The 23,585-nt window shown below is 37.4% G+C and overlaps 2 protein-coding genes across 2 annotated transcripts in view; both read left to right on the top strand.

Moving 5' to 3' along the window:
* Window positions 1-3,418, top strand: part of LOC124292804 (early nodulin-like protein 2) — a 75,490-nt gene extending 72,072 nt beyond the window's left edge. Inside the window, exon 2 of the mRNA XM_046730792.1 lies at window positions 3,217-3,418. Coding sequence (XP_046586748.1) covers window positions 3,217-3,245 — 29 coding nt within the window. The 3' untranslated portion in view covers window positions 3,246-3,418. The remainder of the gene's footprint in view (window positions 1-3,216) is intronic.
* The window catches only part of LOC107226899 (nuclear hormone receptor FTZ-F1), a 32,543-nt gene continuing 12,367 nt past the window's right edge, over window positions 3,410-23,585 (top strand). The window contains 1 exon segment of the mRNA XM_015667881.2: window positions 3,410-5,111. Within this exon segment, the coding sequence (XP_015523367.2) occupies window positions 4,061-5,111 (1,051 nt within the window). The 5' untranslated portion in view covers window positions 3,410-4,060.

Here is a 23,585-nt window from a genome sequence, read left to right as displayed (position 1 = left end):
AGCGGTCTGCCCGGCTACCGAGCCAAAGAAGTTCTTCTTCTTCCTCTTCTTCTTCTTCTTTGAAAGCAAGAGTTGTCCCGCGGTTTGACGTTCGGCGGGGATGTGACGTGACTCTTTGAGCGCGTAGAAAAATCCATGATAAACCGAGTTCCTCTTATACAAAGGCCGACGCATCTCACGATGCGTAATATTAATGCGTATCTGACGCGACGATATTAGGAACTGGTGTTTCCATATCGTTTCTCTTTTCTTTTACTTTTTCCTTCTTTCTTTCTTTCTCGATGCAATATTTTCGAACACATTTTTCTTCTTTCTTTCAGCCGTATTTTTCATAACTGGCGGTGAAGTAACGCGGAAAATGCAATTCGATTCAAGGATCGACGCGCGTTGTAATCCTGCCGCAGGGCGGAACCCGTTCGTAACGAGAATTTTAATCTCCCTTCGCTACCTGCGCACACTTCGTTAGTTCCAGGGTATTATCGCGTATACGGCGTGTCAGCGGTGGCAGCGGCTACCAGTCGGGCAGTATAACCAGATTCTTACCAGCGCGGTGTGTTGTTACAACACACTCGCAAGATAGACGCAAACGCGAACGCTGGCTATACGAAACTCGTCCCATTCCCGGCCGTGCCGGGCGGTCACAATCTGTCTACCCACTATCCTGGAGACCGCGGATCAGAATCAGCACCGGCGAGGAGAATATCCCATATCCGCGGGTCAATTATCGTATTACTCGCCGAATGAATAATAATCGTTACACGACTGCAGGGAAATTGATCAAAGTCGATCCGAAGAGAAGTAAAAGAAAAGTAAAAATATCGCGGGAAACGGTGCTACAGAATATACATCGGCGATGAAAATGTACATCCGAGAAACGAAATTTTTCCAATATACCTACTCGAAAAATCGTTTATCGTAGATACGCGTAGCATACAGTGTAGCATTTTAGGGTTGACGGCGATGCGACAGCGGGGCGGACGGAGGCACACGTGGCTGCTGAGACCAAGCGGCCCGCAGCGCGGCGTTAAAAAAAAACTCCTCCCCCCACCGCCCGCCCCTGAATCAGCAGAAGCGGTAGCACACCAGCGAGCGAGCCTGCCAGCCGCCAATACTTGTCCGGCCGACATAGACCTGGTTCCGTAAGTGGGTCATCCCCACCGCGGAGACACCGGGCCGGTTCCTCCGCCTCCGCCTCCGCCGTCGTTGCAGCGACCCTCTCCCCCCTCTCTTCCTCTGCCTTCTCTCTCGTTCTTGCCCTAGTCCCGCGTCGATTTATCCGTCTCTCTCTTTCTCCCACAGCTCCCCCCCCCGCCCCTGCCCCTCAATGTTTGCGGAGCGCCCCGCAAGTCCTAACCTACCCCCCCACCCCCCACCCGTTCCTTTCCTCCCTCCCGCCCTTCCTCACCCCCCCCGGCACCTGGTGGCATGCGCTGCCGCTGTTGCTGAATCACTTTCACTTATGCCGTGCGCTGGTGTTGGTTCCGAGTCGTTCGGCGGAGTAGGAGAAGGTGGTGGTGGAGGAGGGGCCACAGTCGACGGGTGAGGACCGGGCGCGAGGCGGACAACGACTACGACACCACCACCACCAATAACGACGACGACGACGACGATTATACGACCCGACTGTACGACCGTAAACGACGGACGGAGAGACCGCGACACGTCGGGACGTTGGAAGAAAGAAGCGGAGAGAGAGAGAGAGAGAGAGAGAGAGAGAGAGAGAGAGATGGGGGGATAATAATTCGAAGAAGTAGAATTAGTAGAGGGCGACGATGGGCAGAAGAGGGTCGCGTTCGTTTCTCGTAGCGGCAAACGGACGAAATGCAAGAAGAAGGGAACGGATAGGCGCGGAGGCACGAGGCTTAGACAACGCACCGCCGAGCCGCGCGCGAAACACCGAGACAACACCGTGCCTCTTTGCCTCTGCCTACCTATACGAGCGAGAAGGGTAGGAGGGGTGGCGGCCCTGCCGACCGAGCGAGGAGGCCGAATCAACTAGTCACGAGCGGATACCCGAGACGCGTGGTCGAGACCGCGGTGCTTCTCTTTCTCTGAACGAATAATAGGAGAAACTAACGGATATACGTAAAATAGTAGGAATACGCGTGTTTCGACATCGTGTCATATGTAACGTACGCGGTAGCGCGCTGTCATTTTTACGAGGAGAGGAGATATAATCGTATAACGCCAAGTGTCGTTGAGATCGATCGATGGATCCAAGTTTCCGTCGTTCTATTTTTTCTTTTTTTATCAATTTTTTCATCGTCGACCTGTGACTGTTTACATCGTTTTAACATCATTTTGTGCATAGAACGGACTGTGACGAAACATTGATTACCAACGAGTGGTTGTGATTTAACTTAACTCTGGTTAAATTTAATTCCTTCCGGTCGAATGTTTACTCGTTCTTAAATCGCGTGCTGCAACGAAAGTGTGATGACTTTGTTACCGCGAGCATATAAATCATCGTTGTTGTTGGATTACACTTTACAACGCATCAAGACATTTATTTAATCGTTCGCCAATTGCTACCCGCGATTTGTTAAACATCTTCCAACGCAACGCATCGTGGGGTGCTTTAATGTTATTTTAATTTTTTCTCCTTCATCTTCTCACCTCGCAAGTGAATCCCGTAACTTTGTACAATCGTGGATACTGTGTCAGCGAGAGCCGTTTATTGGCTTATTATATATTTATTTTTTTTTTCTGTTACCTCGCAGCTTGATAGTTTGTGTCTTTACTCACGCGTGAGCTTGTGTGTTTTGGTGTTTGTGGGTGTGTTTCGTTTTTAAGCACGCGCTAATCGCCGGCGTGTGTATTACAACACGCTACCTATACACCTCTCTCTTTCTTTATCGTTCTCGTTTTCTCTCGGGTACTTCCCCTCCTCCCCTTTCTTCGCAACAAAATTGCGAAAATCATAACACGTACCGAAAAGGATTATAAACGATTACTCGTCGCTGTGATTATTGTGTGGTGGAAAAACATTGAATAATATAAAACAAACGAGCCAACGAGAAAACAAAAAACAAATAAAGTGTCACGTTGAATTCTGTCTACTTTTTTTTTTTTTTTTTCTTTTTTCGTTATATCGTTGTCTCTTCCCCCCCAACTCTCTCTCTCTCTCTCTCTCTCTCGCGCTCTCTTCCCCATCGCTGATAAAACATACGACCAACATATAATAATACATGCCGCTTCCGTGCCTCTGGATTACAGTGAAAATGTGTCACATTGGTGTTTCGTGATATACACAAATATACTATACAAAAAACAAACGCACGTTGGTACATACATGCATAAATACTATACATATACATAGACGAGAATTTTTACATCGTAAAACAGATATACGGGAAAACTGACACCGTCGGATACAGAAATCCGTAAAAAAAAAAAAGAAAAAGAAAGAAAAAAATACTAGAAAACTGTAACTGTTACAATTCAGCCACAATGAAACGGACGCTTGTTATATTTTCAAACGACGATCATCACTACATTGCCAAAGTGTACCACCGACTCTTGTTATCTCACAATCAGTGAGGGACTTGGTGGTGTATTAAATAATAATAACAACAACAACAACAACAACAACAATAATAAAACTAATAATAAAAAAACAAGGTGGTGACCATCAATCAATCATCGACGTGCGTCGTCTGGTGTGTGTCGTTAAGAACGTGCGTCGCGTGTCCGCAGCCCGAAATTCGGGCGTAGTGTTGAGGCAGGACAGGGACAGGCTTTAATTGTTCGTTGAGAGACGTCGCGACGATACGTATAAACATTGAGAGAACGAAAGGGAAAAAAGAAGGATTAAAATTTGTGGAGACGACGGATTTCGTTCGAATCAAGGTTTACCGCGAGTATTTCCTCCGATCCCTGTCAAGGGGTGGCGGCGAGGAGGAATTGGATTAATGCATTGCCCTCCGAGGAGCAGGAGGGGCGGGAATCGTAGCGTTAGCGTTAAAAGCAACGGTAGGAGGAGTAGGAGCAGCAAGAGTAACGTAACGGTCGAGGAGGGTAGGCCGGTGTGTGTAACGATAGCGAGCGGGTTGATTGTGTGATGTTATTGGAGATGGAACAGCATTCTGGCCTAATGTCGTTGAACATGTCGCCGTTCCATCTCAGCCCCCAAGGCAGTCCCTCGCAGGGTGCCGCGGGGGGTCAACAAGCGTTGGCTGCCGGCGGTCATTACAGCTCGCCGATATCGTACTGCGCCCAAAGTCCCCCGACGACGGGGGGCGGCGGCGGCGGAGGTGCTGGTGGTGGTGGTGGTGGTGGTGTTTGCCATCAGCAAACCAGCAACGCCGCCAACAACAACAACAACAACAACAACAGTAACAGTAGTAACAACAATAATCAGCAACAGCAGCAGCAGCAGCAAATGCAAAGCCAGCAACAGCATCAGTCCCAATCTCAGTCCCAAGCTCTCGGTCTTTCGGGTATCGATGCCGCTTTCTTTGACGCCACTTGTCCCGAAGAGAGGTGCCCAATGTGCGGCGATAAAATGTCCGGATATCAGTACGGGCTTCTCACATGCGAATCCTGCAAGGGATTCTTTAAACGCAACGGCTCGCCGAGCGTTAGCAAGAAAGTGTACACGTGTTTGTTCTCGCCTACAGGGGGTGGAGGAGGTGGAGGAGGAGGCGGCGGCGGTGGTTCGTCTTCCGGAATCGACGGCGGTACCTACGCCGGGGGCGGAGGGGGCGGTGGTAACACCCCCGGTAATAATACCGGAAGTGCCACCTCTGCCGGCGGCGGCGGCGGCGGGGGAATGGGACACGGAGGCGGCGGTTGCGTCGGTCAAGTCGGGGGCGCCGGTGGTGGTGTCGGTGTCGGCGTTGTTACCGGCTCGATACCAGGATCGTCGGACTTTACCGACGCGAAGGACATTATCGAGGAACTTTGCCCTGTTTGCGGCGACAAGGTATCCGGTTATCATTACGGACTACTCACGTGCGAATCTTGCAAGGGTTTCTTCAAACGTACCGTGCAGAATAAAAAGGTCTACACCTGCGTCGCGGAGAGGTCTTGTCACATCGACAAAACACAGAGGAAGAGATGCCCCTTCTGCCGGTTCCAGAAGTGTCTCGAGGTCGGGATGAAGCTTGAAGGTGAGCAAATTGAACTTGATTCTTTGTTCCGCTTTTTATTTTTCAATTCATTCCAAAGAACAATTTTAAATCGATACCGGTCTAACCTGACCTAACCTAACCTAATCCAACCTAACCGCGTTATTCGATAACAGACGTGCCGTGAGTAAAAAAAAAAAAAGATAGGAAAATCCTTGAATTGTGTTTATACCGCGGAATTTGGATTATTCCAAATACCCTTTCGCGATGCACTTCGTTTGTGATTTTAACGATCATCGAAATTTCATATGCACGATTATGCATACAAACGTCCATAAACGGTTTAATTATGATAAGCATGTTTGTAATATCGAACTCGTAAGTGCGAATAATTTAAAGTAACCGGAGACTTTGGTATTATGGAAACAGTTTGGAGCAATCCGGTAACCGTTTGGAATCTGAAACATGAAATCGGGGTAACTGAAAATAATATTCCCACCCTGCGCGAGAAAAGTTATGTCGAATACCATTTGATTTGTGTCTTTGATTTATATCTTGCTTTTTTCATAAATTTTATGCTTCTATATACGTATATCGGTGTTTGGAAAACTCGCCTTTGCCGCCGCGAGAGACTGTTGTATATATATATGAAAATGAAATGTTTTTCACCAATCCGCGTGTCTCTCGGTGGAGTAACTCCTTTAGTAATCCAGTTTCGAATTTTAAAATCCACGCCCGGTAAAAGTCAAACTTTGCGTATATTGTAGTATGTAGGTAGAATTATGGAATGCAGCTTCCGTACAACGATTCGTTGATAGAGGCGCTCTGTGAAGTAAAAGTAGCTCCGTTTGTCGTTTCGTTGTATATTACAACAAGGCATTTTAAATTTGATATTGGAATACGAATATAATGCGTCGTATTTTGCAATAACTAACTATACTAGGTCGTTTGTTCGGCGTACGGATCAACGATGCGTGGAGAGCAGACCTGCTTTACAGTATTATATTCAGTATATATGTATACATGCAATTATTGTAACAAACGTTTTTTTTTTCTCTCTGATACATTTTAGTTGGGCATTTATCATTCTATTAATGATGCAACCAGAATTGAAGTGTCACCAAGATACGCGGTATTGCTACCGATTAATAATACGGAGTTTGAGGATAAATAAAATGTATAAATATTAGGGTGGTCGTTAATATCCGAGGTATACTTCCCACCCCTGGAATCGATAGCTAATAACGAAAAAAACAGTGTCTGAATTACTTTAGATCTTTAGCTTTATTGGAAAGAGTGGCGAAATCGATTTGATAATGAAAAAAGAAAAGTCTCAATTTTGGAGTAAAAAATTTTTTATAACTGTTGTTTAATTCGTTTTATGCGGTTAGAAAAGTAGGGTAAAAAACGAGGAACAATCTTGTCTTTTCTTCTAACCAAATAAACTGAATTGAACGAGAGCTTTTAATTTGTTTTTTTTTTTACTCGAAAATTGAGACACTTTTTTTTTACCGTCAACCTTAAATCAATTTTGGCATCCTTTCCAATCGAGCTAAAAATCTGAAATCATTCAGAGACTGTTTGTTCGTAATTATTTATCGATTTAAAGGTCGGGAAGGTCCACCTTGGAAATCAACGACCACCCTAATAAATATGTATTTAACATATTCGGTTTCGGAAATTACAAAACCACCGTATTACAATATTGTAATTATCAGACGAGTGATGAAAAATCAATCCGAACATTCTATAATATCTCCGGGAATTTGGCCTTGAAAAACGGCGCCGGGTCTTTAGCATTTTGGTTAGACGGGGCACCTGTGTTACACCTACATACAGTGATGACGTAGAACCGTATGTCACGTCATGTACCTAAAGTGTAAATATGTGTTCGAGAAATCTTATTTAACAGCTGGAAAATCCGATTGCTTGGTAAACGATTAAATAATCGCTTCTCACACGTTGTCTTATATCGGCCGATATTTGCAATCGTTAAATCTCTTATCGAATAATATCGGTAGGTACAGAAATATGCGCCAGTCGGAAGGATTTTTTTTGCAGAAACAAACATAAAAGTTACTCCTTCACCTCACGGATATCTTGAGATTGATGATGATTTTTTATTAAATTTTTTTTTCCTTTCGTTTATCTTTGTTATCTTTTGCAAAATTATACGGTAGGCAGGCGTGTGTTTGAACGAACGAATCTTCCTTCATCAAAGGAGACGGTCAATTGAAACTGATATGAGACTTTTTTTTTTATCATTTTCAATTTCAACAGCAATTAAAAACGTTCCCTTTATAGAATATGAGAGAATTTTTTTTTTTTTTTTACAAATTTAATACGAAAATTCCGGATGGAATCGATATGGGAATAAGTTTGAACAATTTTCATTCAAATTGCATTTGGGAACTTTGAGCTTCGGATTTCGGACAATTCGAAACTTTGACGTTTCGCCAAAGTTTGATTCCTGCCCTTCAATTTACGCCAACCAAATTCGAAATTCGTCGCCTTCGGAACTTTTTCAAATTTCCGACGTCCATCGTGGTCCATAGACGCGTGTATCGCAGTTTCCGTAACAGAAGGCGCGATATTTAAATGAAAAAGTGTGCGCGTCACGCGGATTGCGATTATCGGCCTTCTTTTACCCCACGTGTCTCGACGTCACACGAAGGCCCGTAAAAATGGGCAAGGCCGGGGTGGTGGGCGTGTGACGTTTATGCCATACACGCAGACTTGCAACGTAATCATTCCCGTAATAGCGGAGGAGAAACGTCCAAGTGTTACGTCCGTGTCGCGACGCTCATTACGTACGTACGTAAAATACAATATGACTGCATAGATTTACGTGGTGTACGGGTACGTTTATTACACTGCGTGCAGACGGTGACAATGACTTTGTTCATTCGTCGCGGACGTTTTTATTTATTTTTCAAGAGGGAATCGACACGTGAATGTTCACCGATGATATAATTAACGCGTTTCGCTCAGGTATCTCACGTTGTACGGTTTATTTTTTTCACGCGAAACAAGGATCGTCGCTAGTTGAGAGAAACGAAAAGTTTTACGTGCGTGCGTGGGTGTGCCGATTTGTAAACGAAACATCGAAGTTTTCGAACGGTCGCAAAACCCGACGCTCAAAGTTCCGAAGATTTTCACTTCCGTGACTTTCTTGTACGGTGAAATTTCACCGTTTTCTCATGTTTCTTTGTTTTCGATTCGTGGTTATTCCGATTTTCGGTTATTCTGATTTTTCACAATCACTCGTCGAGCAAACTACGCTGTCTGAGTAAATTTTATTTTTTATTTTGAGCCGTCGGCTTTTCGACGATTCGAAACTTCGTTGGTTTCCTCGAAGCCTGATTTCTTTACTTCAAAACTTTGCCACCGAATAATTCGATATTTCGCACTTTCGGTACTTTTAAAATTCGGAACTTCAACTCCTCTAAATACACGTATATATCTACGTACATAGAGCAACAAGCAGCATCGACTAAACTCTGACCTACGTTTAATCGCGTCGTTCTAATTACTCTGCTACTCACGTAACCGCCTCGTTACCGATTGCAAAGCAGAGAAAGAGAGAGAAAGTGAGAGAGATGGAGATATGTATCAACGTCAAATCGGCGCCGAATGAAAATTGAAACGTTTTCAAGTTCATCACTCCGCGTGTCGCGTCGCGCGCACAGGATAAACGCGTTTCTCTCTGTATTTGTGTATAATTGTGAGTGCGCTATCAAACCTGACAAGTGTCTTTTATCTACATTACACGTTTCTTATATACACATATAGGCATGTAAATGTACAGTAATAACACGTTTCTTTTCCTTAACTCATTTTTCTTTCTTTCTTTTCCTCTCTCTCTCTCTCTCTCCTTATTTTACTTTCCTTTTCGTCACGTTTCCTCCGTACGTAAGCTAGTAGTTTTCGAATCTGTTATCGGCTCAAAGTTATTATCATTACAGTGTCACGTATATATATACGTATAATATTACAAGTATGTACGAGTGCTCTCTTCGTTGTTTCGATGTTATATCGTACGGACGGAAGAAATTCAACAATTTTTTTGGCATTCTAATTATATTATACATATATTATTTTTATATACATTGCGTAGGTCAGGAGCGTCGAGTATTTATGAATATTTGTCTAGCTCTTGGACGCGTTTCGCGATTCTTCTTTCTCTCTCTCTCTCTTTCTCTATTTGCCAATTTTTGTCCGGTGTTCATAACGTTCGATTTTTATCACTCTTATCGACGTTTATAAACACCGAATTTGTTTTCTTTTATTCTTCCTACTCTTTTACCAGCAAAAGAAACTCATCTTTACTCTTCTATCAAATTGAAAATGCATGTGACAAGATTATATAGAGTTTCCATATGACAGATAAATCAATATATATATTACGTATACGTATATAAATACGTCGAATCAAATATTTTTCAAGTATATTTACTACGCGTATGATTTTTTTTTTTTTTTTTTAGATTGGTGAAATTTTCTCTCTCTCTCTCGCTCCCTTTTCGTTCGCTATTTTAGACACTCATTATTATGCGTACGATGTTATCGAAGAGTTTACAATTTTTTCTACCTTTTATCTTATTTACACACGTTTCATGCCAATCAGAGAGAGAGAGAGAGAGAGAGAGAGAGAAAAAGAAACTACATATTTCTCCGCTTCATTCAACAAAATGACTCGTTAACTCACAATCGCACGCCCGTTTTTCTCAGTCTAGTCTAGTAATACCAGATGGTTAGTTCTTTTTTCTCTTTTTTTCCCCCCATCGTTTAAGATTTTTAACGTTCTTGACTTCGATTCGACGACTGACCAATTGATTGAGACAAAACCGCTGTCTGGTATCATTAGGAATTCCTATAAAAAAAAAAAAATAAATAAATGAAATAAAAATAAGTCTCGTCCACCTTTTTATCAGGTGTACCGGATCTTGGGTAAATCTCACAAGTGCACGTTGGTTGTGTAATATTGCTTTGGATTTGGCTAATAAATAATTAATTAGAGTTTTATAACTTGTACAATTACCGCTAATGACAATTAACGTACCGATTATGTAAAGTAGATAATTATTTTGTCAATGGAATTGAAAAGAAAAAAGAAATATATGAAGACAACGAAAGGAAGAATTGTGAAATTTTCAAAAAAAAAAAAAAAAACTAGAAGCTGTCGTACGTGATGTAAAAATATACTTTGATTCTTTGATTTTTGACAACTCGTAACATTCGCGCGAATAAAATTTCAATGTATGATATATATATATATATATATATATATATAAAAAAACTCGTGCCTCTAACGAATAATTCAATAAATTGTTATTACTACGTAGTAAAAAATTTTTCCGTAACATCGCTCGGTATCTTTACAATTATCTTTCACCGCTCTGTGTATTGAGGAAAATAAAAATGGTCTAAAAACGAAAAAAAAAAAAAAGACCGACATTCATTTGCAATAATATAGAGAAAAAGTAGAGTTAAAAATTCATCCGTCGATCAGATCGTGACGCGAAAATATCAAAATTATATATATTACACACGAAATTGTGACGAGGTTATTATATCTTGTAAGATTATACACAATTGCATGTACGATACGGGCATATATGTTTATGGATTATAGACTCGATACTCTCGGTGAATTTCGCACTACTAACCAAACGCTCGCTCGAGCAGTTATACGCCCTAATAAATTTAGATTTCGTCACTTCACAGAACGGTTGTGTTGTGTGCAGTTGTTCTCTCGGTGCCTATGAAAGTGGTCAGTTTCACAGTTTCACAGTTTTGCAATGGTCCAACTTGAATAAATCCGAACTGCAGTTGTAACGGGCATTCCTATAAAAAACAAAAAAATAATAAAAAAATCCGTCCCTCCGACAACAACGACGACTATTTGCCCATTTTCAACGTTTGTCTGTATATAAATGTATGTGTTTACATCATACTTCTTTCCTTCGAGTTTAATTTATTAAACTACACTTGGTTGTAATACGTGACCTACTTTCAAAATACTTGCATTTTCTTTGAAATCTTTTTATCTCTCTCTCTCTCTCTCTACCTTTGCAAATATTGCACGCATCTGAGGTTAATTGAGTGGATAATTTAATTTGTTCTTTTTTTTTTTTTTTTTTTTTTTTTTTATTTCATTCCTTCACTCTCCTCTTCTACATTCACCTATATTCACCTCCTCTTTTTGACGCATACGAAATTATTTCATTACAACACATTTTGTACGCTCTCACGAATATCGTGTGCATATTATTACACGTATTGGCCAACGTTTAATTATTGCAGCGGGGCATCGTGACGTTACGAAGATTTTAATTTCGCTTTTTACTTTTATTCATCTTTATTATTCATTCAATCATTCTCAGTTCGAACATTATCGCAGGTATGCTTGTACCAAACATTTTCTGCACACTACATGAATTTTAAATACTCAGCTAACGCACCTCGCATAGATGCATACATATGCATGTACGGATGCGTACACCGTAGGTATACATACACGTGTGTACACGAACATGAATGTAACACACGTATTGCGTCATAGCATACGACGGGAAAAGATCATCGCGCCTGCGCATGGATTTCAAAATACAGATAGTTATCGTTGTTGTAATATATATATATATATATTTATATTTATATATAATACGCGCATCCAACTATTCGTCTACATTTAATTCACATACGGTGTACAGATATTTCGTGTATTTAAACTTTTCTTGCGTATACGAGACCCGCACGTATAACGTTGTGTTTTGTTTGTAATCATTTTATATATATGCAGGAAAGTTTTTTTTTTTTTTTTTCACGAATCGGAAGTTAATTCATGTTTCGATATTACGATATATATTTTATTTATTTGTTTGTTCACTTTCTTGGGAAATTTGGCGAAATTTGTACCTCTAACCATACCCTGATTTTTATCACAGTTTGCATGAAATGTTGTGAAAGTCTGCATAACGTGTAATATATACACGTTTAAATTGACTTGAACAGCATAAATCAGGGCTCGTATATCAGTCAAAAGATGTCAAAATATTGCAGCCCATAAATTTAATTTTACAACGTTAATTTAAAATGATGTATGTATGTATATATAAATATATATATATATATATATATATATATTTATGCCTGTATAATTTTAAAAGCTCTCGGGTCAACTTACGACCTGTAATTGAAAACACACGGTCTTCACCTGTATTATTATAGGTATATATGCATGTTCATACCTGACTACGTATAACAGTCTTTGTATTATACGCGTATTGTTAATGAAAAACGGTTTTACTATTGAACTAAAATTTCTCAGCGTTTCTCACACAAGCATATATATATATATATGTATTTATTACGTGCGAGGTTGCACAGAAATCTTAATTAATTTTCGGCACCGCTTTAACCGGATTACAGTTACATACGGCAACTGCTGATTTACCGACTTGTTGTACGTACATGCGGACAGAAAAATGTAAAAACTAGGAGTGTAGGGAGGGAAGTGAAATGTAATTGTGCGTGGATGATATAGTTGCCGAGGTTGTATTATACGAACACGTTTAGAAATCAACTTACAAATTTCATAATTATTGTGTCACGTTTAAATATTACCACGTTATATCTGTAACCGCACACACGCGCGCAGACACTTGTTTCACTACCTTTCCCTCTCTGTCCATCCACCTACCTATCCTATCTCATACTATCTAGTTAGTTATCTAGCTATCTATCTACCTGTTTGCCTGCCTGGCTGCTTGGCTTAACTGCAACTCGCGAAAGGTTAACACACACACACACATTATGTATATATACAAAGAAGCGGGGGTTGTGCAACGTCCCGATTACCGATGTGCGATCCCTGCCTGCACCGAGAACCTTGTTCTTTTTCTTTTTCTCATTTTTATTTCTGTCCTACCGCATCTTTTTTTTTTTCTTTCTTTCTTTTTTTTTTTTTTTTACTCCTGTTATACCGATTTACGAAAATTATATTCTCTCAGACCCCCGTTGAAGATGATTTGTCATTGCGACGTGCGAAACGAGACTTGATATCGTTCTTGCAAAAATTTCATACCTTTGGTCATGAAATTGAACGATTTTGGAAAAGAGTAAAAAAAAAAAAACAAGCATATAGAAAGAAATCGGCTTTTTCGATTATCGATAACTTGCGATGTTACATGGATTGTAATGAATTTTTTTTTTTTGCAAAAAGGGCTGAAACGGCTGAAACTTCTCGTTCGCGATGTTCGCTTTTTGTTGTATTCAACGTTCGATTCATTATTATTATTATTATTATTATTATTGTTATTATTATTATTATTATTATTATCGTTATTGTTGTTGTTTCTTTTCGGACAATAATTACCGCGGCACGATTTTTTTTTTTTTTTTTTTTTTATGTAGCATAAAAAAAATTTGCGGCTGGTGTCGGAATCGCAAAGCGAGCAATTAGCCTCAACTTAGATATTATACACAATGTAAGTGAATTTTTATTTCAATTTTTGCATCCGCGCCGGATTTTGTCATTTCAGCTGGATTGATCTCGTGAAAAATTTCAGTAAAGAAAAACCAGACGCACGCACACACACATATTAAATATGTTTATACACGCATACGTATCTACACAATATCTCTGTCTCTCTGTGAATTGTAAAACTGCGCTGCGTAATTAATAAATTTTAACGGTTATTATTTAGCTGGACTATAGTAGAGATATCTATGAGGATGGGGAAAAAAAAAAAGAAATTGAAAAAAAAAAACGACTCGGAATTAAGAAAGGGTGCAACGGATGATGGGGATTTTAAAACCGCTGTAGATAATCGACGGATTTTTAGACCCGCCGCCTCCGTAGACGTATACACGCATGTGCGTGCGTACGTATCGTCATTATTGTATATGTATAAGAAGGGGGGAGGGGACGTTGAATGAAAAATGGGGAAAGTTTTTCTTGATCGTTTTTTATTTATTTATTTATTTTTTTTTTTCTTATTTTGTCACTCTCTCCCACTCTCTCAACCGGTCGTCTCTGGCCTTGGAGCTACGGATGCTCGCGCATTCCTCGGCTCAAAGATAACCAAAACACTCGCGAGTAGGTGCAGGAGAGAAGGAACGCGAACAACCTGCTTGATCTCATCTCATGCATCGGGACGCAGTGCTTGTGCGGTGTTTTGTCGCCGCGATTTGCAGGATATCGTGCGGTGTGTTTCTCTCTCTCTCTCTCTCTCTCTCTCTCTCCTTGCATTACGCCCACATGTGTCGTATGCATGTACGCGTCAGAGGTACATACATGTATGTATAACGTGGCAGGACGAGAGGTGAAAGAAAGGGTGGCCAAGAAAATAACTCGATATACCGGCCAAAGTTGAAACTGACGTCATTGTCGCGCATACCTTTGCAGTAAAATAATAATAATAATAATAATAATAATAATAATAATAACAGTAATAGCAATAATAAGAACAGCATTTACAGTATATACACATATTACCACCATGCGTGCGATGTTGCATCGCTGGTGGATTTCTATTATTCTACAGGATAACTTAGTTACGTATTGTTGCAATACGCACTGATTGTGAGAGAAATTTTAAGTTCCGGTTACCGCTCGGTCCTTGACTATTTTCATTTTTTACCACGATCGAATAATATAGTTCTAGGCGGAAAATGAAAATTAGTTTTATAGCCGTTGCCGGAAAGTCTGGTATCCGTTGCTGTTCTTTCTCGTTACGATCACTATTGCTAGATTTTCGTGGTAACCGTTGCGAAAATTTAACGCTCGCGCAACGAAAAATTGACGTTTAAAGCCTTGTTTGACTAAAAAAGTAGAGTAAACCTCGGAAACTGATTTTGCGTTGCAACAACCAAAAAAAAAAGGTACGACAATAGCGGAAAATGGTAAGGCGTAGCTCGTTTTTCGTAATTCCAACAATATTCAAACAGTTTTTTTTTTTTTTTTTTTTTTTTTCAACGATACCTGTTTTAATGAATTTTTACTAGTTACCGTAACAAATAAATATTTGTCTCAGTGCGTGTATAATCAATCTCGTGTTATTACAACGAATACATACATCAATGCGACGCGCTCGTTAAAAAGCTTCTCGTTTGTACTCGAGTTCAACTGATCACGGTGTTTAAACTGCACTTTAACACGCGCTTCCTTCGCCCGCACACTCTGTACGTACGTATGCATTTATGTACGGTACGTACGTGGAACTTTCCTTTTCGTTTTCGTTTTCATTCGGAAGACGAAACACTTGCGACTTGTTGTCGACGTTTCATGTTTGATCCATGATTTATATTTTTTTTTTTTCGTTTTTCTCGGATCGTATATTATTTATTTGCTTGTTTGTTTGTTATTATTATTTTGAACATTATTATTATCGTTACTTTCTTTCTTTTCTTATTTTATTCTATCTTTTTTTTCTCTGCATCCGGCAAACGCTAGAATTCTCGAACATGTTGAAAACGAATGTCAAAAATTTACAAGTAACCTTCGGATGTGGAATTTGATTGTTTTTTTTTTATTTTTTTTTATTTTTATCTTCCATCTATTCCGACGAGTTTTGTTTGCAAACTTGTCGAAATCGTTCCACAAAGAAGATGACTAGATTTAATCGAGACGATTAGAATTATCGGGGTTAATAAATTTCACCTATATTCCGCCTGACACAGAATGCGCTAATTTCTTTATTGTTATTATTATTTATAGAATAGTGTGTGTGTGTGTGTATAAGAGAATTTTGAATACGACAAGTCACGTATTGTTCTGTTTATCAAAAATTTGGTTAAAATTACACTCGTCGGAAATTAATCGTATACCAATATACTTTTCTATAACAGGTGTACAATTCATGCCAAAGTTTATACCCGGTAATTGATTTATCCATTTCTTTCAACGAATGACAACATAACAATTGTATCGATCTCGTTATATTACGAGTGCAATGAGTGAATATGATTCTTTACTTTTTTCGCATACGTTGTATACGACACTTGTGCAAAATTTGTCCAAGAGAATAACGCCTATTTTTATTTATTTATTTTTTTCATAACTTTCCCTTTTTCGGTTCGCTTCGTCTCTGTTATTATTATTATTATTATTATCGTTATTATTATCAGAACGTTTCGAGTGATCGCTGCATGTTATTACGTACGTCAGAATGACGTAGTTCTGCATCGCTCCGATACGCATACGTGTATAAAATTAATGTAAAACACGTATGCGTGGTATAATATGTATATATGGGTAATTCCTTGCGAACCCAAACAACTTTTGACACTCGGCATTTGTTACAATTCTGAAACAGTGCCCAGAATTTGTGTTCCAATTATTTATAAATATGTTGAAAGTGATCTTTTTGAAAATTGTCAAAAACCGTATTTTCTTTTTTAAACACTTGAAAACCGGACCCGTGATAGGCTGATTTGTTTTTCTACTTTTATTGTGCACTTTCATTTTTTCTTTTTTTTATTTCATTTATTTACTTATTTATTTATTTATTTTTTTTTTTTTTTTCTGAGAAACTGAAACGTTGTTTGAACCTGCCGAAAATTTCCGAAAAATTTTCCAAACTTCTCTCTTTCACTTGGAACATTTCTCGACCGGTTTTATTACGAAGTTACAAAGTATAAAGAAAAGTTGAATATGTTGAAAAAGTTGACCAAAAATCGTTCCACAATGAAACAAACAGGTCTAGAAATTTTACAAGTGAAAAATTGTTGTTTCGAGAATGTTTTTGGAAATTTCATGACCGCTTAAACGATGTTAGTTTAGTTGGTCAAAAATGTTGAAACCGTGAATAAAGGAATAGAAAAAAAATGAATCGATCCATTACGGACCCGGTCTTGAAATGTTTGTAAAAAAAAAACTACAGTTTTTGAGAATTTTAAAAAAGGTCATTTTCAAGACCACTCTCAATATTTATAAATAATTAATCAGTTGAATAAAAACTATGAAAACTAATTCGGGGCACTGTTTCGGAATTTGAATAATCGCACAAAAAAATTTTGAACGAAATCAAAAATGACGAGGATCAGACGTTCGTTGGGTTCGCGTGGAATTACCCATATATCCTACAATAATATATCGATGATACCACGGTTATGTGGTGTGTATAATCGATGTTATTGTTTCGAAAACTGCAACGCGGTTTTCATCGAAATTTATAATATATATTTAAAAAAAAAATTGAAATAATACGTAAACTTTTATTATACATTTTTACATACACAGCGCGTATAACGGCTGAGGTGAAAAACTTTTCAATTATGTATAATGAACCTGCACACCGCACACCGTTTCGGAGGGTATTGGCATCGCGATGACGAGAGGTTAATCCAAGGTTAAAATGAGATACAGAATCGTGCGATGAGTTGTACAAAAATTGTATACTTTTTTTTTTTATTTTTTTAATTTTTTTTTATCCTTCCTTTCCTTCTTTCTAGTCTCTTCTTTTCTACCTAGTCCCGAAGTCGATCTTCTTCCCTTTTTCAATTCTCGTTAAAAATTCACTTTATACTCTCCGAATTCGACCGACAACGATAACATCGATAAAGAATGCATTATTCATATATACGTGTAACGTAGTCGTAAAATTCGAAAAAAAATCATTCCGTCCTTTGTGCAGAATTAGCGATTTGTCTTAAATTTTTGTCTCTCTTTGTTGTATTTTTAGTTTTTTTTTTCATTTTGTCTGTTTTTGCGCTTCGTGGATTTTTGACTTGTTTTTCTCCCAGCAATCCCCGCGCGTGTTGCTTTTACACGCTAATTTCGAGTACCGTTATTATAATTGTACGAATTATAACCGAGCTATTGGTACATTTTTATTGAAAATAAAAGTTTTATCCACCTGTTTAATGTACGATACAATAAAATACAATAAAAACGAGTGACATGTTATATATATATATATGCATATTGTACGTCACACGCGTCATAAACAGTCATTTTATTGCACTCAACCTGCGCGATTCTTCTCGCGAGAAATGATATTTCTTTGTCCCTTGTGGAGGAGAGAAACTCGCGCATATGCGTATAAACGGCCACAAAATAATTTACGCGGTTCAACAATCCTCGATTTCATCTGCAACGCAGAACGTACTGTATGAATTTATTTATTAATTTTTTTTTTTATCGTATCCGGGGGGGTGGATATCCGATTTTAAAAAGTTGCGATTTTTTTTGGCGGCAAAATTTGGAGTAAAGAATACACACTTGCCGAAACATCAAAGTTTTGAATGGTCCGAAATCCGAGGCTCAAATTTCCGAACGTCCGATAATGAGGAAATTTTTAAATCTGAAACATCGACATTCTGAATGATCGAAGATTTTCAGTTCCGTGAATTTCTGGAAATTTCACCACTTTGATCTTTCTTTCTTTTGGATTTTCGATATTTTTACTTTCGGAATCCGGGTTATTCTGATTTTCAGTTTTTCTGATTTTTCAAAACCCACTCGTCGAGTGTATTCTAATTTTTGGAATTTTCTGAATCTAGCATTTCGTAACTTAGAACCGTCTTGTTTCCGACCATTCGAAACTTCGGTTGTTTCACAAAATTTTGATTTCCTTGTTTCATTTTATTTCTTAATTTTCTACTCGACGATGTTATAACTCGACTATCGAAACACGTTATCGTTGTGCGCTATTAAAAAAAAAAAATACAAGAAAAAAAAACATTTCCGCGAGATTTTTATGACGGGTTTAACGGTAATTAGTTATATTGGTATCAATATATTACATGGACGCGTTCAGCGAGTCATTCCGATTTAATATACCCATTAACATATCGTCAAGTTAGATCTAACATTCGGACATGGTTAAAGTCCGTTCAACTTGTCAAATACAAGAATAAATATTCTTACTTGGCTAAATATTGTCGTCGTTGATGAATATTATATTTATTTAATGTCAATTTAATTTCTCTCATTTCACTTCGTTATACTCGTCATTCATTTCTTTTTATTTTATTGAAAACGTTGCAACGGCCTTGAGATATTCCATCTTACCCGTTATACACCACGTTTCATTTATCAAGCTTATCCCAGATTCATTCACCGCGATTCTGCTGCAAAAAACGATAGTGACGTCCGTCTCTCGGCATGGTTTTCGTTTCCTTCTGTTTTTTTTTTTATCTTTCTTTAATTTATTCATTCAGCCGATCGCCTAAATTTTCATCGCGCATTCTGCACGAATGATGCACGGAAACTTGATAAATTCAGGTCAACCATGATAGGAAATAATTCCAGTTACAATTCGAGTGAGTCATTGTACAAAAATGCGACGTTATGTGAAAATAATCTTCCAATTAAACTATAAATCTCAGGATCTTTGATTTGTAACTAATTTTTAACACCCTAAGGATTTTAACTCTTGGAAAGAAAAAATGAAAAATGAACGAGAAAACAACTTTGTTCGTTTCCTTATAATTATGAAATTAAAACATTTACCCAGCTTTGTTATTTATCGTCGCTGTGACCTCAATAGGATACAGTGAATTTCTTCATCCCGATTTACATATGAAGTGTGTATATATATATATATATATATATATATATATATATATATATATATAATGATTACGAATTTCTTATTTCTCGTTATGATTTCTTCTCGCGTATTATTAGTTCACTGTATATATATATATATATATATGTGTGTGCGTGTGTGTGTGTGTATTAGGGTGGTCGTTATTGAGGGTGTTGGCGATTTGTTTCCGGCACGCCGTTCAAATCAACATTAAATAATTAAAAAAGAATTATCAAATTTTTTCAAACTCTTATCTCAACTAAAACTATTAATTTACTCTTAAAATAAAATACTGCCGCTGAAAATGTGTCCGAAACACGTGTATCTTAAATTGAGAGATGAGATAAAAGTGTGAAAAATTTAGAGAATTGTTTTTAAATTATACAAAGTTACACGTGCATGTACATTTCTTAAAATTTCATATTTACCGTAATTATATTGTTCGGTCTCTCTTGCAAAAATTGTAAGTAACGTGTAACGAGCCCGGAGTGTCTGATTTTTCTTTTTCTTTTTTTCTTTCTTTCTTTATTTTACTTATAAAACCGTGAAGCGAGAATTGTTATGATTTGTCGATGCCTGTTTCCGGTTCCGGGTTCTCCGCCGTCTCGAAGCCCGTGACATTGGAGCAAAACTTACAGGTATATACAACACACGAATCAAGTACGTTTGTCTATATATATATATATATATATGATACAAACGCATACTTAAACGTGGATTCCCTTGTACAGTCTCGGTATTATGCATTATACAAATGTACAATATAGATAATACGGTGTGTAAATACGCGGCGAGGAATGGGAAAGTGTTATCACGGAAGTTGAGAAAACGGCCTTCGTCAAAGCTCTCCTTCGTATATCTACATATATGTATTATATTATTATGGGTAGTTATTCGTGATCGGTATGTAAGTATAATGTCATTGCTAGCGGCATAATTGATCAGTATATATTCTACGTACCTTGTGTACGCGATTTTACAGGCACAGGTATTTATAACAATGATTATTACAATTTCTACCACCTATCGAAAATTTATAAAATCGAGTCTTTTTTTTTTTTTTTTTTTTCTTATATACATTTCATCCGATGATACATTTTTATTTTTTTTTTTTTTTCATTGTTTTTGAAAGCCCGATCATGCTCGCGCGATCCAGTTGATGAAAGAAAAAAAAAAACAACGTATCCATTTACCAACGAAGGTACCATTAGTCGAATTTGTTATTTGTCGAGCGTTGTTTTTTTTTCCCCACCCCCCGTTAATATTGTTCTTTTACTTTTTTTTTTTTTTTCTTGTCTTTTCACAGTAAGATAATTTAAGCCTTGAAGTATATCACCGTTACGCGTGATTTGTGAATATAATCTTTATCCTATAGTATAACATAAATTTGCAAGAAATTGAAAAGAGATGAAAAAAAAAATCTGAATTGAATGAACTTTTGGAGCTATTAGTTTTCTTCTTCTCTTCTGATTAGTTCCAATTATTTTAACGCGTGAAAATAAAAAAACAAAAATATATACAAGTAGCGATGTATATGTTATGTGTATACAATTTCGAATGACTGGTAACATCCTTTGATGTACTTATGCTTTGAAGAAAAAAAAAAAGAAAGAAAATCTTGTTTTTTTTTCAAAATCGTAACCTTAACAAGACATTTCGATAATCTGTACATTATCCTATAGATTTTACTGATAATATCTCTTCTATGTAAGAATAATAAAAATTCAATGACTTCGAAGTCCAATCGTAGTGGATAGAAAAAAAAGAAAAATGCCATAAACACCGCAATACAAAAATATCAAACGTCGTTGTAAATTCGAAGGAAAAAAGCTTATGAATATCATTTTAACCGTAATGAAAAAAAGGAAATCATCAAAATTGTAACGAGATCGAACTTATCGTACAAGAATTGAAGAAATTTCGCCGCGTATGCGAGTTTTTAAATTAATACCGAGCGCAGAGTTCGTGGTATTGCTAACAAGTGCCACTAATTTGATTATAAATTTAGAACAAGAAATATGCATACCTACACACACCTATATTACAATTAATACTCAAAGACGTAACTTGTTTTTTTTTTTTTCTTTTTTTTTTCTTCATTTATTCATTTTTTTTTTTTTTTTAATTCGCAATTCAACATAACGCGGAGTGTAGCATATCGATCTAAATTCGACGTTTATCGTCACGCGTTCAACAATAACTCCGTATTTCGATACAACAGACAGCGCATTATAATTTTACTTATTATAACCCACGTTACACGATAGGTTCATCTCACATCATGGGATGCAGTCAAGAGATTGGCAAGAGTAACGTGGCATTCTGTCTGTAATATACTTGAAACGAATAAAATGGCTGAAATGGACGCTATTTACAATTGTGTGGATCACGTATACAACCGTAAAAAATACACTAACGCGTTTTATAAACGTATACAGACTCTACCCGGTCATAATATAAGCACGTTGAAAGTGAAAGGAGGTTGAGGCGCTCGACTTGCTCGGCCCACTGCCCCCCTCCCCACTCGGGCCCAACAGGCCCAACTGCCCCCCACCTCCCCCCCGCCGCCCCCTCCAACAGTCCTCCCGACGAGTAGTTAAACGTTGGTTCTACAGTATCGAGCACATCTTGCGGATTCCCGCGTTTTATACGAGGATATTTGCCGCGTGTTTATTTTATTACTATTTTTAGTTCTTTTGTTCTTTTTTTTTTATTTTTTTTTTTTTATTTATTTATTTTTTTTTTACTCCAAAAGCGTTCAATTTATTTGCCGCTTTTGTTTTGTGCGATTTTGATGAGAGTTTTTTATTTTTTTTTTTTAATTTTATTAGACAAAGATGGTTTTCTTAAGATTTCACCAACAGTAATTTTTTACATTCGTCTTTGTCGTTCTCTTTTGTTTTATCACAAAGCTGTGTAAAAAAGTTTCTGATCTTCGATGCCTTTCTTAAAGATTTATACGTGTAACGTATATTTATAACAATATATGGGAAAAGAAATTTTGATACGCTTGTGGGACTTGAAAGGAGAAAAATAAAAGAAAAACTTCAATTTTTCGCAATATATAATTAAATTGATAGTTGAATTTGAAAATGTAAGATGATTATCAATTTTTTTTTTTTTCTTCACGTTTGTTTTTTTTTCACCATACTAGAAATGAATTTACAGATGCGTTCGGTGAAAAGAATATTGCAAATATTTGATAATCCTAAATCATGCTGACCCGATGCATTGCTCATAATTTTTTGTATTTTTTTTTTTTTTTCGTTTTTTTTCATATTTATGATCCGGACGGACTTAATTAAAAGACATATCATCATTTAATTTATGCTGGCGTATCACCTTCGAATTGATTTCCCACAATTATAGTATTTTTTTGAAACATGTATTTCGTTACAGGTACCATCCGATTTCCGTGCTATTCGAAAAATAGAAAAATAGAACAGCTGAAGAAAAATAAAAAACAAAAAGAAAACAAAAAAAAAAAGAATGAAAAATGTCCGTAGGCGAATAACTGCAGATTCGTTGCAGAAACTTTTGCAACTGGTAGCTTGAATACAGTTTACAAGTATGGTAAAATTTTCTTGCTCAAACGTCAGGTGCATTCTAAAACGAGAATTATCAGCTTCGACTAGTTTTTTTTTTTTTTCAGAATAAAAACAACCGATCTGTAGTAACTTGATCAAAGTGAGAAGAAAATGACGATAAAAAAAAAAAATCAAAGAGCTCACAATTACCGTTGAGAAAATCCCTTGCAAAATTCCAAAAGTATTTAAATCTTGCGAATCTTCGTAAATATATTTATTTTTTTACCTATTCTCCCAACTCTAAAATTGAAATTGTTTCCCGCCTCGTCAATTTTATACACCTGCATTTCGTTCTCCTCTGCATACATAATATGTTTGTCTATACGCTTCGTAAAAATTGCAATATATCTTCGCCGAAGCACCGCAATATTACAAAGTGTCTGAATCGT

Source organism: Neodiprion lecontei, chromosome 2 (genome assembly GCF_021901455.1).
Source record: "Neodiprion lecontei isolate iyNeoLeco1 chromosome 2, iyNeoLeco1.1, whole genome shotgun sequence".
Lineage (NCBI taxonomy): Eukaryota > Metazoa > Arthropoda > Insecta > Hymenoptera > Diprionidae > Neodiprion > Neodiprion lecontei.
Note: the sequence above shows the minus strand (reverse complement) of the source record. Positions and strands in the feature narration are given on the sequence as shown.